Source organism: Macaca fascicularis, chromosome 2 (genome assembly GCF_037993035.2).
Source record: "Macaca fascicularis isolate 582-1 chromosome 2, T2T-MFA8v1.1".
Lineage (NCBI taxonomy): Eukaryota > Metazoa > Chordata > Mammalia > Primates > Cercopithecidae > Macaca > Macaca fascicularis.
The window spans coordinates 95,220,720-95,240,989 of NC_088376.1; the positions used below are offsets into that span (position 1 = coordinate 95,220,720).

At 41.4% G+C, this 20,270-nt stretch overlaps 1 protein-coding gene across 9 annotated transcripts in view; it reads right to left on the bottom strand.

The window, feature by feature from the left end:
• The window catches only part of MCF2L2 (MCF.2 cell line derived transforming sequence-like 2), a 254,021-nt gene that overhangs the window by 140,243 nt on the left and 93,508 nt on the right, over positions 1 to 20,270 (bottom strand). For all 9 annotated transcript variants that reach the window (XR_012430895.1, XR_012430896.1, XR_012430897.1 and 6 more), the window contains exons 4-6: positions 16,631 to 16,721; positions 13,869 to 13,988; positions 357 to 473 (exon numbers count right to left, since the gene is read on the bottom strand). Coding sequence is in view for 6 of the 9 variants with exons in the window: in XM_065540255.2 (XP_065396327.1) it covers positions 357 to 473; positions 13,869 to 13,988; positions 16,631 to 16,721 (328 nt within the window). In the remaining 3 variants the exon portion in view is untranslated. The remainder of the gene's footprint in view (positions 1 to 356; positions 474 to 13,868; positions 13,989 to 16,630; positions 16,722 to 20,270) is intronic.

Below are 20,270 nucleotides of genomic sequence, written 5' to 3' on the forward strand. Positions count from 1 at the left end.
TAGAATCATCTGGGGAGTTCTGTGGCAGGCTAAGACCCATCCCAGATGAAGTAAATTAGTTTCTCTGAGGTATAACAGGCTATTGGTGTTTCTGGAAACTTCCCAGGTACATTCGAAGGTAAGTGTCCCAAAACCCCCACACCAAGAGATGCAATAGGGTAACGCAGTCAACAGGAGAAACCCCAGCCTTTGCCCTTCCACGCTCCTTCTTCCCCAGCCTGTGCCTGAGAAATCCCAACCACCCCAAGGTCAGGCAGTCACAGGGTGACCTCCCAGCAGTCGATGTTTAACTCTGCCACTCCATCCTCCGGAAAACAAGGAGAGATAGTGAAAAGCACGTGTAAGCTGGTACTCACGGTGCGGTGATTTACCCACTGTCCGTGGCGATATTCCAAAGTCCCCCCTAATTCCCGGGTCAGTTGGCTTTTGTCGATGTAGCCATGAAGGTCAGAGACAGAGTTTACCATGATAATCTGTAAGGTAAAAGGATAATTAAACATATTCCTCATTGATCACTAAATAAGAGTTCATTAGGTTCTATTCTTATAATTATATCTTATATTCTATTATTATTTAAATGATACTTCAGCCTTGCCTTATCAGGCATTTATGTTTAAAAATGGTTACAGCCAAGCACAGTGGCTCATGCCTGTAATCTCAGCACTTTGCAAGGCGGAGGTGGGAGAATCATTTGAGGCCTGGAGTTTGAGACCAGCCAGAGCAACATAGCAAGACCCCATCACCAGAAAAATTAAAAAAAAAAAAAAATTAGCCAGGCATGGTGGCATGCACCTGTGGCCCCAGCTACTCAGGTGGCTAAGTCAGGAGGATTGCTTGGGCCTGGGAGGTTAAGGTTGCAGTGAGCTGTGATCGCACCATGGCACTCCAGCCTGGGTGACAGAACAAGACCCTATCTCAAAAAAAAAGTTACTATATCCAGCAGGGAAATATTTTAAAGTCTCTTCCATTTTTCCCTTTTGAATGAGAAATACTAAAGTGTGGTATAGCCTGTGATGAAATGTTGACTTGGCTCAGGAAGCGCAGTTCCAGGCTACCTAGAAGTCACGCCTCACTTTATGTGAATTTTCAGTCAAAAGTTCCCAAGCTAAGGTACTTTCAGCCCCCAAAATCAAGTGTTGTGCTATGGCCTGAAAGTCTACCATGAGAAGCCCAATCAAAGGTGGTTGGGTAAATGTCAAAATATAATTAGAATACAGGGAAACACACAGAGTATGCATCAAAAAGACTCACTACACTAATGCACCCCGATGAAGAATATTGATGTGCCCCTACTTTAGCTTGCACAGGGGGGATCTGGAGGTAACAGGGCGTTGGGGTTTATAAAACAGCAGTTCTGCTTATGAGCAAATACCCACACATGCAGAGAAAGCTGACGCATCCCAAATTGCCCCTTTCTATTCCTTGGTAGTAGTTCTGGCCTGGGTGTGGTTCTGGCTCACTCAGTGACTGTATCACACCCTCTACTCACTCCTGAGCGGGACAAGCACTCCTCCTCATTCCTATCTCTGAAACACATCTTTGAAACCTTTAATTGTGACATTATATTTTTTCACTCCCTGTTGATTATTTTGAAAATTAACTCTCGGTCGGAGGACATAAGAATATGGACTTTCTTCTATTATTATAAAGTATTAGTCAAGGAATGAATTCAGTCTGGAATGAGAATATAAATTAGAGCCCAGCCAGGTGCAGTGGTTTGCACTTGTAATCCCAGCTACTCAGGAGGCTGAGGCAGGAGGACTCCTTGGGCCCAGGAATTTGAGGCTCCAATGAGCTGTGATCGCATCACTGCACTCCAGACTGGGTGATAAAGCGAGACCCCATCTCTTAAAAAAAAAAAAAAATCGTGGCCCAAAGATTCCAGGTCAACATTATGCAATAAAACTGATTTATTCTTTTAACAGATATGTATTGAACTACTAAAAAAAGTGCCAGGTACTGAGGGATAATACTGTAAACAAGACAGACCCTGGTCTGGAGAGACTCAGGCTCCGTGGGATTTGATTACTACCTATCACCACCTTAACCTTGTCAGGCCCCATGTCTTGCTCCTCCACTTCTGAAAACAGTTCGGGGCTTTTAAAATTTATCTTTATAATATGAGAATGGATAAAAACCTGAATCTATCTGTGCCTTTCCTGCCTAAAAATTTTAAACCACTTATGGGAGTTTTTAAAAGGTTTTTATTCTTTCTAAAATTAGAAATTTTAGGACAGGTCGTTAGAAATTATCAAGCTAAAAATGTACTTTGCTTCTTGGAATATGAGTTACTACGATAATAATCGACATTTTAAAAAATACCCAATGTGCAACATTGTATTAGGCAAAAGTAACCTTGCACAGGGTCGGGAGTTTCAGAAACCTATCCTGCTAGGCTGCATATTTTCTGTACCTTTAGGGAGGTGTGATATCCCACACTTGCCAAAACTGTGCTTTCTCATCTTAAGTTTTAGATGACCAAGAGGAATTTTAAGTTGAAAGCGAAAAGTGAAAATTAAAAACAAAGGATTATATTAGAAGAATCAATATTGTTAAGTATTGATCTGTAGAGTCAAAGCAATTCCATAATCAAAATCCCAGCCGACATTTTATAGAAATTAACAAACTGATTCTAAAATTCATATAGAAATGGGAGGCCGAGACGGGCGCATCAAGAGGTCAGGAGACGGAGACCACCCTGGCTAACCCGGTGAAACCCTGTCTCTACTAAAAAATACAAAAAAACTAGCCGGGCGAGGTTGCGGGCGCCTGTAGTCCCAGGTACACCGGAGGCTGAGGCAGGAGAATGGTGTGAACCCGGGAGGCAGAGCTTGCAGTGAGCCGAGATCCGGCCACTGCACTCCAGCCTGGGCGACAGAGCGAGACTCTGTCTCAAAAGAAAAGAAAAAGAAAAAGAAAAAGAAATGCAAAAGACACAGAATAGGTAAAACAATTTTGTAAAAGAGGAAAAAAGTTCGATGATTCACGTGTTTTGTCAACTTCAAAACTTATAAAATTACAGTAAAGAAGAGTGTGGTAATGGCCAAGGATGAACAAATAGATCAATGGAAAAAAAAATAGAAAGTCCTGATAGACCCACACAAATAGGATCAATTGATTTTTTTAACTTTTTATCCTGTGAGGAGGCTGGGCACAGTGACTCACGCCTGTAATCCCAGCACTTTTGAGAGGCGGAGGCGGGCGGATCACCTGTGGTCAAGAGTTTGAGACTAGCCTGGCCAACATGGCAAAACCCCGTCTCTACTAAAAATACAAAAATTAGCCAGGCGTGGTGGCGGGCGCCTTTAATGCCAGCTGCTTGGGAGGCTGAGGCAGAAGAATCGCTTGAATTCGGGAAGTGGAGGTTGCAGTGAGCCAAGATTACACCATTGTACTCCAGCCTAGGCAATGAGAGTGAAACTCTGTCTCAAAAAACAAACAAACAAAACAAACCACAAACCTTTTTATCCTGTGAAGTAATTATAGATTCACAGGAAGTTGCATAGATAATTATAGATTAATAGGAAGTTACGAAGGCAGTACAGAGAGGTCCTAGGCACCTTCCACCCTCAATGGTTACATCTTACATAATTACAGTACAATACCAAGACCAGGAATTTGATATGCTTATAACGTGTGTGTAGCTCTGTCATTTTCCCACATATGTTGTTTCCTGTACCCACCAGGACAAGCAAGATGCAAAACTGTCCATCGCCACAAAGACCTCCCTTGTGCCTCACCTTTCGGTCAATTCCCACCCCCAACATCCCTCCGTGAACTCCGGCAAACACTAATCTGATTTTTTCACAAAGGTGCAAAGGTAATTCAATGGAGAAATAATTCTATTTAGACAAATGGTGCTGAAACAATCGGACATTCATATGTAAAAATAAGAACCTTCATCCATACCTATGAAAGTAGCCAGAATCAAAACAGAGTCACTAGTATTAAAAAATAAATAAATAGACCGGGCACAGTAGCTCATGCCTGTAATCCCAGCATTTTGGGAGGCCGAGGCGGGCAGATCACGAGGTCAGGAGTTCCAGATCAGCCTGACCAACATGGTGAAACCCTGTCTCTACTAAAAATACAAAAATTAGCAGGGCGTGGTGGCACATGCCTGTAATCCCATCTACTCGGGAGGCTGAAGCAGGAGAATCGCTTGAACCCAGGAGGCGGAGGTTGCAGTGAGCCAAGACCACACCATTGCGCTCCAACCTGGGTGACAAGAGTCTAAAAAATAAATAAATAATAAACCTAACAAATAGGCCAGGGAAAACTGCAAAGAAAGGGTTCTCACACTTGTATGCCTGATAACAAAACTATCACAAAAGACTTCAAAAACCACAGCCTTGCACACAGGCCATTGCAACATTTAACTGCCTGTCCAATTTCCGATTGGCATCTCTCTTGTTATTGATCTTTGTAGCCAGAAATAATGATCTCAAAACAATTATGTAATGCTCCTCAAGTTCCCTTTAAAAACCTTTGTCTCACTCTACCTTCCTGAATAAGCACATAGTTTACTATGACACACACATTCCCATTTCAATGCCCTATTCCTGAATAAATATTGTTTTCTTTTAGACAGCCTCTCCCTGTCTGTTATTTAGGCTGACATATCTCACATCTTATATGAAAATTAACTCAAAATGGATCATAGATGTAAACATGAAACATTAAACTTGGAAGAAAATGTAGAAGAAAACTGTGGTATAATAAGAAATTTATTTAGACTTTATCCCTGGTTCCTGGTACAGAGTTCCTAAAATCCTTATAACGTCTTAAGTGATAGGAGTATCTTTTGTTGTTTATAAGGGGCCCGTTTGGTCACACCTGAGTTTACACTAATGAGGTGACTCAGGCTGGGAACCCTAGATAACTGCTGGGCAGAGCTGGTTTCCAGAAAAAAACAAGTGATTATAGTTTGGAATTTTCAGCCCCACTCACTGACCTCTAGGAAGGAGAGGATTAAGCTCTATAAAAACTCTAGAACGAGGAGATTTGAGGAGCTCCCATGTTGTTGAATACACCAAGGTATTGGAAGGGTGGTGTGCTGGAGAGAGCTGGGAAGCTCTGTGCACCCCACACACCTTGCCATATGCATCTCATTCATCTGGCTGTTCCTGAGTTGTATCCTTTATAATAAACCAGTAAACATAAGTAAAGTGTTTCCCTAAGTTCTGTGAGTCATTCTAGCAAATTATAGAACCCCAGGAAGAGGCTGTCGGAACCCCCCCAATCCATAGCTGGTAGGTCAGAAGTATAGGACGCCCAGACTTAAAATTAGCATTAGCATCTGAAGTGGGGACAGTCTTGAGGGAATGAGCCCTTAACTTGTGGGATCTGATGATAACTTCAGTGTCTGAATTGAGTTGTAGAACACCTGATTGGTGTCTAGACAGTTGGAGAACTGCTTGGTGTGGGGAAAAAAAAAAAAAAAACAACAAAACCCACACATTAGGTGTCAGAAGTGTTGTCTGAGTAGAGAAAGTGTTTTCTCAGAGAAATTTTAGGAGAAATCTTTGGGTTAGGCAAAGAGTTCTGTGATATCACACCAAAAGCACAACCCATAAAAGAAAAGCTGATAAGCTGGACTTCATCCAAATTAAACATTTGCTCTGCAAAAGACACTGTTTAGAGAACGAAAATCCAACCTAAAAACTCAGAGAAAATATTTGCAAGTCATATATCTGACAGTGACTTATATCCAGAACATATAAAGAACTCTCAAAACCCAACAATGAGAAAAAAAAAACCCAATTATAAAGGGCAAAGGATTTGAACAGAAGCATCACCAAAGAACATATACAGATGGAAAATAAACACATGAAAAGAGACTCAATATCATGAATCATTAGGAAATAGCAAATTAAAACCACAGTGAGATACCACAACATGCCTACTAAATGACTAATTAGAAAAAAATACCCTTGTTTTTGAAAAGGTGGTAAGAGTATGAAGTAGCTGGAATTCACATACATTGCTGGTAGGAATGCAAAATGATAGAGCCACTTCGCCAAAACGGTTTGGCAGTTTCTTTTAAAGTTAAACATAAACCTACTCTGTGGCCCAGCAAAAACATGTATGTGAATGTTTATAGCAGCTTTATTCTTTTTTTTTTTTTTTTTTTTTGAGATGGCATCTTGCTCTGTCACCCAGGCTAGAGTGCAGTGGGCATGATCTCAGCTCACTGCAACCTCCACCTCAGCAATTCTCCTGCCTCAGCCTCCAAAGTAGCCAGGACTACATCCACCCCTCACCATGCTCAGCTAATTTTTGTATTTTTAGTAGAGATGGGGTTTCACCAATTTGGCCAGGCTGGTCTCAAACTCCTGACTCAAGTGATCCACCCACCTCAGCCTCTCAAAGTTTTGGGATTACAGGTGTGAGCCACCATGTTTGGCTGCAGCTTTATTCTTAATCCCTAAAAACTAGAAACAACTCAACTGTTTTTTCCTGGTGAATGGTGAATGGATAAACTGGCACCTCTACAATGTGAGATAATATTCAGCAATGAAAGGAACGAACTATAGACATACCAAGCAACATGGATGAACCCCAGCTGTTTTACGCTACGTGAAAGAACTTAGACTCCAAGGCTACTCAGTATGCACAGTCATATGTCACTTAATGATAGAGATCAATTCTGAGAAAATCGCCATTAGGCAATTTCGTTGCTGCACAGTCGTAAAGTGCACTTCCACAAACCCAGATGGTACAGCCTGCTACACGCCTGGGCTAACTGCTTGTACAGCATGTTACTGCACTGAATACTGTAGGCAAGTATAACACAATGGGAAGTATTTCTGCATCTAAACATATCTAAACATAGAAAAGGGGCCAGGGGCGGTGGCTCATGTGTGTAATCCCAACACTTTGGGAGGCTGATACAGGAGGATCGTTTGAGCCCAGGAGTTTAAGGCCAGCGTGGGCAATACAGGGAAACCCCTGCCTCTACAAAAAATAAATTAAAAAAAAAAATCAGCTGGGCATGGTGGTGTGCACCTGTAGTCCCAGCTACTCAAGAGGCTGAGGTGGGAGGATAGCTTCAGCCCCAGAGTTTGAGGTTACAGTGAGTCATGATCACGCCACTGCACTCCTGCCCAGGTGACAGAGCAAGACCCTGTCCCAAAAAAAAAAAAAAAAGGGAGGCCGAGGTGGGTGAATCACTAGGTCAGGAGATTGAGACCATCCTGGCTAACATGGTGAAACCCTGTTTCTACTAAAAATACAAAAAGAAATTAGCCGGGCGTGGTGGCGGGTGCCTGTAGTCCCAGCTACTCGGGAGGCTGAGGCAGGAGAATGGCGTGAATCCGGAGGCGGAGCTTGCAGTGAGCTGAGATGAGGCCACTGCACTCCAGCCTGGGCGACACAGTGAGACTGCCTCAAAAAAAAAAAAAAAAAAAAAATTTTTGTTAAAGTACAGTAAAAATACAGTTTTATAATTTTATGGGACCATCGTTGTATATGTGGTCCATTGTTGACCAAAACGTTGTTATGCAGCACATGGCTGGAATTGCATTTGTATCACTCTCTGCAAAAAGTAAAACTATAAGGATGGAGAGCCAATCAGTGGCTGCCAGGGATTAGGGATGGGGAGAGGGGCTGGCTACAAAGCGGCACAGTGAGGAAGTTTTGCGTGGTGATGGGACCGTTCTGTATCTTGATTGTGGTGACTGAATAACGCCGTGCATTTGTCAAACTTCATAGAACTGTACACCAAAGAGAGTGAATTTTACCTGATGTAAATTTAAAAATTTCAAAAATAAACGAGAGGCAGTTTCCCCACATATTTTTTTCTTCTTTTAATCTTTACAGGATAGAAATTTTTAGAAAGTTTTTATATTCTATATAGTGAAGAAAAAAAGCAGAATAATTCTAATCATCAAACCCACAGGACACACTGAGCATGTAAAACTGACCTTAAAACATTTTTTCTGTGTTTTCTTGGATTCTGTTTTTGTCTATCTGGCATCCTGTCATCACAGGTCAATTACATGAGCCACATTTTCTTATTTTCTGTACTCTTGAGGCTCCGGCATTTGTGGCCTCCATGATTAGGAAGAGACTGCCCCACCCCCCCCACCCCAGGGCTAACCACTTCTTAGAGACTGTGAAGGGGTTAGCTGGGAGCAGGTCTTTCATATGCAAAACAACCAGTCTCAAATCCAAATCCCCAACCACCGCCTTATCAAACTCACACACCAGGCCAATGTTCACCTTGTCCTAAGTCATCCCAGGGCCAGGTACCAAGTAACAAAGGGACAACCCTTATACCCCAAAGACTGCAGGAGTTATTCTAACTAGTCCGTACTAAATCCTGCCTTGCTTTGCCTGCAGAAACTCCAGTAAACACTCTGGCCTAGACTTTCCTCTGCCTCCTTCTTCTGCCTCCTGACCAAAGCTTGGTGCTTCCCCAGTGGCCCATGTGGTGTGAGGTGACCCCGACCTCTGGGACATGTGAATATAATAAACTTCTTCCTTCCAAACCTGTCTCTTCATGTGGCCCCACCAACTTTACCATACATGCATATTCTTGGAACAATTGTTAAAAGCTAAAAATGTCGTGTTTCTTTTCCTTTTCTGCATACATTTGTGTTCTTATCTATAGATGCTTAAAACCGTTATTTCAAAGAAACACATGGTTTTTTAACTGCACAAGAAGCATTTCCTGTATTCTGACACAAACTTCATTTTAAGCAACCAGTTTCCACGATCATAGCCTCTTCAGGAGTTTTACAAGACTGCCTTGGTGACTTCACATTAACTGTTTTGTGGGGCTGCTATGAGTACAGCTGTTCCAGAATAGGGAAGTGCCTGGCCAGCAACAGGGACTCAGAAACCATCTACTGGGAGGCCAAGGTGGGAGGATGACTTGAGCCCAGGAGGTGGAGGCTGCAGTGAGTCCTGACGGTGCCACTGCACTCCAGCCTGGGTGACAGAGCAAGACACTGTCTCAAACAAAACGAAACAAAAACCAAAACCATTTACTACATCAAAGTACTTCGCCTCCATAGATAAAGGTAGAGGGAGGATGTCACTTGACTACAATTACATCCTTGGCCCACCTGATTCCTACACCAGTCAGGCAAAATAAACTCCTTTCCCCACAACACGTGAAAATATAATTATCTATCTAGAAATGACCAGGAAGATGTTATAATATAAGAGAGGCCAGGAAGCTACAAAGTAAAGTGCTAATATCACAACCACGTTTTAAAATAAAGAAGACAAACTGACAGTTTGAACTGTCATTGAGAAGGCAACACGTATTTCGAAGTTAGATTTCATCAAGCTTGGTGACTTCAGACTCTGCCGTTTCTGGAGCATCAGCGCTACCACGGAGTGTGACCTTGTGCGTCAGGTGAAATGGTAACTTACGGGGTGAACTTGCATTAAAGAATGCCCTACTCAATGTACCCAGGGTTTGGGTGACTGAGAGCATTTTCAAAAAGCATTTTAAGTTTGATTTTAAACTTAAAATCAAAAGCAGGACACGTAGGGAATCAACCTACACTACCACAAATAGAGGTAGCTAAAGTCAGAGTATCGAGATAAAGTAGATGTTCAGTCCCGCCTAGGATAGATGCACCATGTGAAAAGGAGGGCATAAGTGACAAATGTATCTGTGTACATATAAGCATGCCTAGATCATATGTATAATACGTATAAAACACATGTGTTTTATGTGCAATCAGGGAAATATGCATGACGTTTGGTCAAATGCTCAGTTCCAATTCCAAACGTTTTTGAGTGGCAAGAAGAATTGATGACTCTTCATTTCTGAAGGGGAGGCACGAAGGGACTCATGAGGATGATGACAAGTCATTGGCTTCTTGTTGGTCTCCATCTCTTTCCAAACATCAACAGTTACTCAAGTTAGGAAAACTGAGCAAAGAACTCAGGCCTTACATTTTCCTTAAACACTCAAGTATTTTAAAAATGAGTATTTAAAATAGAATGGGAAATTCATTTTGAGTTTGGCTAATCCCCAAAGTAGAAAAGAAATGATTTTCAGAAATCTGATTATTAATATAAGACAGAACCCAAACAAGGAAAATAAGAGTGGGAAAGGAGAGAGAAAAATGAGAAAAATTCCTTGTCTAAGATGGCAAGTCTTCACTGAGATGGGTTAACCATTCTTTCAGAGTAATTTTATTTATTTATTTATTTATTTATTCATTTATTTATTTATTTATTGGGACAGGCTCTTGCTCTGTCGCCCAGGTTGGAGTGCAGTGGTGCGATCTTGGCTCACTGCAACCTCTGCCTCCTGGGTTCAAGCAATTCTCCTGCCTCAGCCCCCCCAAGTAGCTGGGACTACAGGTGCATGCCACCACGCCCGACTAATTTTTGTATTTTTAGTAGAGACAGGGTTTTGCCATGTTGGCTAGGCTGGTCTTGGACTCCTGACCTCAGATGATCTGCCCACCTCAGCCACCCAAAATGTTGGGATTATAGGCGTGAGCCATGGTGTCCGGCCCTCTTTCAGAGTAATTTTAATTAAAGCTATTTTTTGTTAATTTTGAATGGATAATATTTATAGATAGTAATAAATTTGAACAGAAAAAGTCTATCTAAATAGAAAAATCCTCCCCCTTCCCACTTACCCCCAGCCATCTAGGTGGAGATCTAGAAGGCAACCAGTTTAACCAGCTTCTTGTATATCTTGTGTATCCTTCTCAAGATGATCTATGCACAATCATATATATGGCCCTCTTATTTTATCCGAATGGGAATCGGAATGGGATATACTGTTCTCCCCTTGACTTTACCCTCACTTAAATACACATCTTACATGGACTGAAATTTAAGGTATCAGTATGAACTTGTGATTTCTAGAATATTTGTAATTACAAATATGTACATGTATATGTGCATATACATGCATATATTTACAGCTGCTGTCTGCTGAAAGAGCCTACAAACAAAGATACCAAGTAGTAATAGCACATCTTGCATCCAGATCTTGGACTCTAATACTTTTCAACACCAAAAGGAACCAGGGCTCTTGAGAGAAATGGCTGGTAACAAAGCTGGATCAGAGCATGCCTGAGAGGGGCCTAGATGATCACATTAGGCCAGAAAGTAAGGAAGTGCCAAAAAAAACATGATAGGGACATGTCACAAGGACACAAGAGTCAGCTTGAAGGGGTTCCCGCTGGCCAAATCTGGGACAGCCGGAGCACCACAATAATTGAGAGCAGCAATGAATTACAAACCACTGAAAAACTAAGAATCCAAAACTATAATATACAAATAGGGGAGAAGGGAAAGCTGTAGCTTACAGTAAAATACCATCATTTACTGATTAGTAAATGATAAGAGTGCTGGAGTTGAAAAACCATTATTCTGCAACCAATAAATAAAGGTTGTTTCAGGCAAGAATCTTCAATGGATATTAAAGAGAGATTGGACTTTTTAGAGGAGCAGATATTTGCATGATCTTAAAGCGTCTCTGCAAAGATTATTAGTTGCGAGGGAAAGAATCTATTTAATATTTGGGAAAGTGGACAACACTTTGACTAGGGGATCAAAATTCACATCACCAATAGGGGACAGACGAGCACCGTGGGCTTCCAGGCAATACTCCGAGAAGGACATGTATCACTTAAGTAGCATAAAAGACGAAGAAAGGGCTGGATGCAGTGGCTCACGCTTGTAATCCCAGCACTTTGGGAGGCCAAGGTGGTTGGATCACCTGAGGTCAGGAGTTCGAGACCAGCCTGACCAACATGGTGAAACCCCGTCTCCACTAAAAAAAAATACAAAAATTATCCGGGCGTAATGGCAGGCGCCTGTAATCCCAGCTACCCAGGAGGCTGAGGCAGGAGAATCACTTGAACTTGGGGGGCAGAGGTTGCAGTGAGCCAAGATCACGCCATTGCACTCCAGCCTGGGCAACAGAGCAAAACTCCATCTCAAAAAAAAAGATATGGAACACTTCCTAGAAAGTTCCTTTTGTCTCCTTCCAACTAGTCTCCACCACCCTCATCCCTAACAGCAGCCACTGTTTTGATTTTCTATCACAACATAGTTTTGCCTATTCTTGAACTTTTCCTAAAAGGAATCATAATCATACTGCTTAATGTCTAGCTTCTTTCTCTCAAGAGAATATGTTTGAAATGTATCCATGTTGTTGAACGTATCAGTGCTTCACTCCTTTTTATTGCTTAATAATATTACATTATATAAATGTGCCACAACTTATATACACTTTTCCGTTGACCAGCTGATGGACATTCCTGTGTATGTCCTTTTGTGAATTTGTGTTTTCATTTCTCCTGGTTGGGTCATAGGTTAGGTGTATGTTTACTTTTAAAGAAACTATCAGTCGGGCACAGTGGCTCACGCCTGTAATCCTAGCACTTTGGGAGGCTGAAGCGGGTGGATTACTTGAGGTCAGAAGTTCAAGACCGGCCTGGCCAACATGGTAAAACCACATCTCTACTGAAAATACAAAAATTAGCTGGGCGTGGTGGTGGGCACCTGTAATCCCAGCTATTTGGGAGGCTGAGGCAGGAGAATGACTTGAACACAGGAGGTGGAGGTTGCAGTGAGCTGAAATTGCACCACTGCACTCCAGCCTGGGCAACAGAGCAAGACTCCATCTCAAAAAAAAAAAAAAAAAAAAAAAGGAAGAAAAAAAGAAACTATCAGCTGTTTCCATTGTGGTTGTACCATAACTTACCACTTTTATTGGCTACAAAGTACACTGATTGGGTAGATAATTATTTATTTAACCAGTCCCCTATTGTCAAGTATTAAGTTATTCTCAATCTTTTACCTTTATAAACAGCTTAATAATGAACATTGCTGTCTAAGCAGCTTTGTCCAGATGTGTGAAAATATCTATAGAATAACTTTACAGGTGGGTGAAAGAGGGTGTACATTTGAATTTTCTATAAATACTGATAATTAATCCTTCACATTGCTCATTACCAACTCCATTCCTACCAGCAAATTATAAGAGTGCTTGTTTTCTCATATCTGTTTGCCAAAGTTATAGGTAAAATTTTGAATCTTCTAGTTTTGTTTTTTTCTTCTGAGAATCACAATGTTGACTTTTTACTTTAGTTTCCTGTATTTATGTCACCCCTATATTTCAGATCTGTGTTTTGTTTCACCTGTACAATTTAGCTTCCTCACAAGTCCCTTTCTATCATTTTAGACACCACCTTCAGACGAATTTTACCATGTCACTCCCCAGGTAGAAAACCTTCCCTGGCGCCTGGTGTGGTGGCTCACACTTGTAATCCCAACACTTTGGGAGGTCGAGGTGGGTGGATCACCCAAGGTCAGGAGTTCAAGACCAGCCTGACCAACATGGTAAAACCCTGTCTCTACTAAAAATACAAAAATTAGCCAAGTGTGGTAGCGCATGCCTGTCATCCCAGCTACTAGAGAGGCTTAGGCAGGAGAATCACTTGAACTCAGGAGGCGGAGGTTATGGTGAGCTGAGATTGCATCATTGTACTCCAGCCCGGGTGACAAGAGAGAAACTCTGTCTCAAAAAAAAACCCAAAAAAACAAAAAAAGAAAAAGAAAACCTTCCCTAGATCCCCACTGTCTACTGAATAAAATCCAAACCCTGCATCCTCACACTGAAGATCTAGTCCATGTTTCTTACTCTTTCCTCCAAAAGATTATTGTTTACGTGCTCCAACACAAATGAAGCTTCCCATGGGCCTCCGTCCAGTGTGTACTTCCCGCCTTTATGCCTTCACACATATGGTTCCCTCAGCCCAGAAAACCCTTTTCTCCCTCTCTACCTGTTGAATCTTACCTTGCCCAGAAACCCTGCCCAAATGCCATCTTCGCCAGACGCCCTAACCAAATGAGACAAGATGAAAGCTCAAGCTTACCGGCACTTTCTTTTTCAATTCATTTCGATAGTATTTAATGCCAATGTCAGTAAACGTCCTCTGGATAAAGCGAGATGGACGAAGGATGAATATAAGCTGTAAATTTCCTGGAAATGCCACCTGCAAGCATCAGGAAAAGTGTCAGGAGGAGAGAGAAAATGTCATATCCATTACCAGGGTCTACATTGGTCTCCCCTTACCCAAGATCAAGACCACTGAAGGAAAAGTTAAAATGAATGCCATGATGTAAATCTCACCAGATTTCAGGGCTGGAAGAGACCTTAGAGGTCAGATAAGCCTAACGCCTCCTGAAAAACCAAAGCTAACCAAACGAGCAAGCAAAAATGTTTTCTGATTATAAAAATGATTCATATTATTTATAGAAAAATTGGGAAATTAATAAAAGTATAAATTAGAAAGTGAAAACTCACCCATGGGTTTTCACAGCCATACTTAATATTTCCATCTGTTTACTTATAGGATGTTTTCTTTGTTTAAATATCTTTATCATGGCTCATATTATTAAAATATTTTGTAACTGGCCTTTTCACTTAATGTTATACCATAGGCTTTTATTCCTGTTATTAATAAATTCTTTGGAAATATTATTCTTTATGGGTGTACAATTTATTTAACCAATCCCTTATTGTTAATCATTTAGGCTGTTTGATAATTTTACTATTGTAAATAATGCTGATATGAACATCTTTATCCACATCTTGGAATATTTTCTGAGGCTAGAATCGTAGAATAATTACTGAATCAAAGAGTTAGTATTTTAAGTATTCTTGATGTATATTATTGCTAAGTTGCTTTCAGAAAGTATTGCCCTCATCTTAAGGCAAGGTTCTGAGCAATGTGATAGCCCAGGTTCATATAATTGCTTAGGGGCAAACCTAGGAACCCAGGTCTCCATGGGAACTGCCACGGCTTTCCATTCTTCCAGTGGTTCCCCCAAAGCAACCTCCTATGGCGCCTTTTTTTTTTTTTTTTTTTAATCTAAATCAGGTCTTTACTCCAGACTATTTTGATTCACTAGGACTGGGATGAAATCTAGGTATCAGTATTTTCAACGAGCACGTGAAGAGGTTCTGGCAGGTAGCCAGATTTGGGGATCCCTGCACTATAGCATGTTTTACATATAAAATGATCAACGTAATTCTGGAACAAATTAGGCTCAGATACTAGATTACTCATGTGTTATGTATGGACCCTGGAAAGCCAGAACTCTCTAGAGGCCAGACTGGAATAGTCATGGGCATCAATCATGGCTGCAGTTATCACAAAGATAAATCCTGTATCCAAAACTAAACTAAAGGGAGAAAACAATCCATGCAGTGATGGGAGGACTCCCTTCCCCATCTTTGAATGCAAGCTCCTAACAGAAGAACCTCGCGCTTTGTTGTCCCAAGACGGAAAGTATTGGCTGAGGCATAATTTGTGAATTTGGATGAGGCTCTAGAGCAATCTGACAGGGACTCCGTGTGTGTGCATGTTTGCATGTGTGACTCCTTCTGCAAGCAGGTTTAAGTGAGGTTTCAAATGTCCCTCTCCTGTCCTGCTTTACCACACTACCACATCCATCCTCTTTAGCCAGTCCCAACTGCTCCAGAGGGGCTATGCTCAGGTAAAAATGTTGACTTAGCTGGCCCTAAGGTGTCTCTGCTTGTGGCAGAGTTCACAAGTCTGAGGTCCCTACAGAGGAAGGACACATCTACTTGCTGAAAACAACAAATAGGGTTCAAAAGCAGACTATAAGCAAAAGGAGGCCAATCCAAGGTGATATAATTTAATGCAAATGCAAGCACACCTCCCACCACGCTACTTAAATATCATTGGGTCTGTTTTTGCCATTGTCTTTCTAATATATGAATAAATAATTTGGCTAGGTGCAGTGGCTCAAGCCTGTAATCCTAACACTTTGGGAGGCCGAGGTCCACAGATCACTTGAGGTCAGGAGTTCGAGACCAGCCTGGCCAACATGGTGAAACCCTGTCTCTACTAAAAATACAAAAACTAGCCAAGCGTGGTGGTGCATGCCTGTAATCCCAGCTGCTTGGGAGGCTGAGGCAGGAGAATCACTTGAACCCGGGAGGCAGAGGTTGCAGTCAGCTGAGATCGCACCACTGCACTCCAGCCTGGTTGACACAGTGAGACACTGTCTTAATAATAATAATAATAATAATACTGAAATAAAGACTGTCTTAAATTGAATTGCCCCCAAAGCAAATCCTCGGACACGGATTGGTGCAGGTATTTTGTCGGGGAAGTGATTCCAGGAAGCTCGAATGAGGGAATGCTAAGGAAGACAACAATGAATAGAGTGGCAATGTCTCAATGAGGTGGTTACTACTGTAGGCAAAGGGGGCTGAGACTCTCTGGGATACTGTGTGGAACACACCTCAGAATTGCCCCACTGCGGGTCTGGAAGCTGGGGTGTTTATCTTCCAAATCCTCTAACTCAATGGTCGCAGGTTACCCCTGGGGCACTAACTTTCCAGTACTCCCCACCTGCCCCTCTTCAGTGACCAGAGAAGTCAGTAGGTAGAGAGACTTAGGAAGTCTTTGACATGCTCAGAATTGTGTGCAGGTGACCTGCAGATGGCAGAGGAGATAGGGATGTGACATAACAGCACCTGTTACAAAGATCTTCCCAAAATTTGACATAAAATAATTGCCTTTTCCCTAGGACTTTGATATGAAATAGTTGAACAGACAACTTAAATGACTTTTATAATAAAAGCACAAAAATAAATATTTACGGCTATTCGTGTCAAGGACGCCTTTACAGAGCTCCACTTGTCTCTTCGTCTGTCGATAACAACAACGAATCCAATGCTGGCAGCCTCCACACTGCAAAGAAGGGTGGTCAGTGTCAGAGATTAGACCCATATGCTCCATGTGGCTCCCACAGCAGAATACACCCTGGAGCCTCCACAGCACTCCAGGCTCACCGTGTAAACACCCTGCACAGCACAACCAACTCCCTCTCCCGGTCTGAGCCTGGGAATCTTAACAAAATGGATACTTTGTCTATCAGACCCACTTAAGGACTGCCTTTCTGGCTGGCAAATGCATGAAACACCAAAGGAACACATGTGTTCAAGCCCAAAGGAATATGCACGTGTCAGGTGAGCATCACATATCCCCAGTGTAGGCAGAGGACCTCGAGGTTGAGCTCTGCCATCCTTCCACTCCCAAAGCAAACATTCATAGAGCTATCAGTACAGTAACATGCTCAGCTATGAGGCTCGAGAGCAATCTGAGAGGGAGTAAAGAGAGAGGTGTTCGGAATTAATACATGTCAGTGGGAAAAGCAACCCCGTCGCAGTGCCTGGCTATAAATAGGTCAAGACACCATATGCTTGAGAAGACATCATTATCACTAAGACCAAAAGGAAGCTGTTTGGTCCCCTCTCAAGTCCTCATGAAATTCTGACAGAATCCTTCGAAAGTAGAATTCTAAAAGTGAAAACATTTTTCTTATCTCCTTTGGGAAGAAGAATGGTACAGAGAAAAGAGCAAGGGCTTTGGAGCCTGGTTCAAACCCTAGTGTTGCCACTTACTAGCAGTGACTTACTGGCAGAGTTCACCTAACTCTGCTAAAATTCGATGCTCTTCTCTGTAAATGACAATCATATGACCAGTAATAAGACGGTTAAAAGCACAGATTCTGGAACCAACTTGACTAGATTTGAATTCTGAATTCTATTGTGTGTGCTTTTGGGGGGTTGAGTGGTAGTTACTTAACCCCTGTAGTTTCTCGGACTCTTCGTTTGTAAGGCAGAAATAATAAAATAGTATCTATCTATGAGGTTGATACGAGGATTAAATGTGTGTGTGTGTGTGTGTGTGTACACATATATGTACAAACATGCAAAATGCTCAGAACAATGCCCGACACTTGGTAATGCTGTATAAGAACTAGCTATTATTCTTTCTTTCTTTTCTCCACTTCTATTATGTCTTATGTGCTTGTCACAGAGATAAAAAGAGATATAGTACATGATAAGTAGTTGGCCTAGAGTAAACCTTCAGTAACTCTCTAATATTGGGTGAAAGGTGGGCTCTACCCTACAAAAGTGTGTACATGTGAATGAGGCAGAAGGTCTAAGCAAAACCTGCAAGAAAACATAAGTAGCTAATCTCAGTTAAGCATCACTGGGTTAATCGATTCTCACAGCCCCATACTGACCCAGGTTAGCTTGCTGAAAACTCATTTTAAAAGTGAAAGTGAAATAAGGACATTTGCAGGCAACTAGAGGTGAGAGAATTTATTGTCATTAGACATACACTTGAAGAAATATAGATTCAGCTGATGTTTAGGAAAATTTTCACTCCTACCAAAAACAAACAAAACACTGGTGAAGTTAAAAGCTCATATTTTTCCTTAAACATGGGAGAACTCTGAAGACAAAGAAATATAAATGAACAAATTCCAGAGAGACTTAAGACCTTCCATAGAGAGCAAATACTAAAGGAGACCTTTACATAAAGTGGTGGTTGCCTATTCTGGGAATAGGCAGGCAAATGAATGAATCTGAAGGGAAATAATCCAACATGATAACCTGATTTTCTTTTTTTTTTTTTGAGACGAGTCTCACTTTGTCACCCAGGCTGGAGTGTAGTGGCACCATCTTGGCTCACTGCAAACTCCACCTCCCAGGTGCAAGTGATTCTCCTGCCTCAGCCTCCTGAGTAGCTGGGATTACAGGCATGCACCATGACACCCGGCTAATTTTCCTATTTTTAGTAGAGACAGGTTTCACCATGTTGTTTAGGCTGGTCTCAAACTCCTGACCTCAAGCAATCCACCCACCTCAGCCTCCCAAAGTGCAGGGATTACAGGCGTGAGCCACCGCACCTGGCCCAGCATAGTAACTTGAATCTGCAAGAGGGAATGAAGAGTTATGTAAACGTTAAATATGTGAATATATAGTGTATACATAGTATTATCAACTATTTTTTTATTTCTCTGAAGACTACTGACTAATCAAAGTAAAAGTAACAAAGTATTATTATAAAATAAATGACGTCACAACAATAGCATGAAGAATGGAATGGAGTAAGTAAAATTACTTTTACTTATTATTAGCCAGGTGCAGTAGTTCACACCTATAATCCCAGCAACTTAGGAGGCCAAGGCGGGAGGATCGCTTGGGCTCAGGAGTTCAAGGCCAGCCTGAGCAATATAGCAAGACACTACCTCCACTAAAATTTAAAAAATTAGCCAGGCATGGTGGCATGTACCCATAGTCTCAGTTCCTCAGTAGGCTGTTGTGGGAGGATTGCTTGAGCCCAACAGATAGACTGGGCTCAAAACAAAAACAAAAACAAAACCCCCCAAAAACAAAGTACTATTAAAACTAGCATTGGGTGAAATTAAACTATACTATTTATGTTGTATATAAAGTGGTATGAAATTAATCCCAGGTAGATTGTGCTAATTTAAAAACACATACTGTGACATTAGGAAATAATTGCTAAAAACTCAATAAAGGAGATAAACAGAATACTGAAAATATTTGAATAATTCAAAAGAAAGCAGGAAAGGAGAAATAAGGGAACAAGTCAGAGATGGGTAGATTAAAACCCAACCATCTTAATAATCACATTAATTGGAAATTGCCTATAACACTCCATTTAAAATGCAAATAGCCAATGCAAAAACATACCAAAATGTAAAGACCATCGACACTATGAAGAAACTGCATCAACTAACATGCAAAATAACCAGCTAGCATCAGAATGACAGGATCAAATTCACACATAACAATATTAACCTTAAACATAAATGGGCTAAATGCCCCAATTAAAAGACACAGACTGGCAAATTGGATAAAAAGTCAAGACCCATTGGTGTGCTCTATTCAGGACACCCATCTCACGTGCAAAGACACACATAGGCTCAAAAAAAGGGATGGAGTAATATTTACCACGCAAATGGAAAGAAAAAAAAGGCAGGGGTTGCAATCCTAGTCTCTGATAAAACAGACTTTAAACCAACTAAGATCAAAAAAGACAAAGAAGGGCATTGCATAGTGGTAAAGGGATCAATGCAACAAGAAGAGCTAACTATCCTAAATATATATGCACCCAATACAGGTGCACCCAGATTCATAAAGCAAGTCCTTAGAGACTTACAAAGAGACTTAGACTCCCAAACAATAATACTGAGAGACTTTAACACCCTACTGTCAATATTAGATGGAGACAGAAAATTAACAAGGATATTCAGACTTGAACTCAGCTCTGGACCAAGCAGACCTAATAGACATCTACAGAACTCTCCACCCCAAATCAACAGAATATACATTCTTCTCAGCACCACATAGCACTTATTCTAAAATTGACCACATAATTGGAAGTAAAACACTCCTCAGCAAATGTAACAGAATGGAA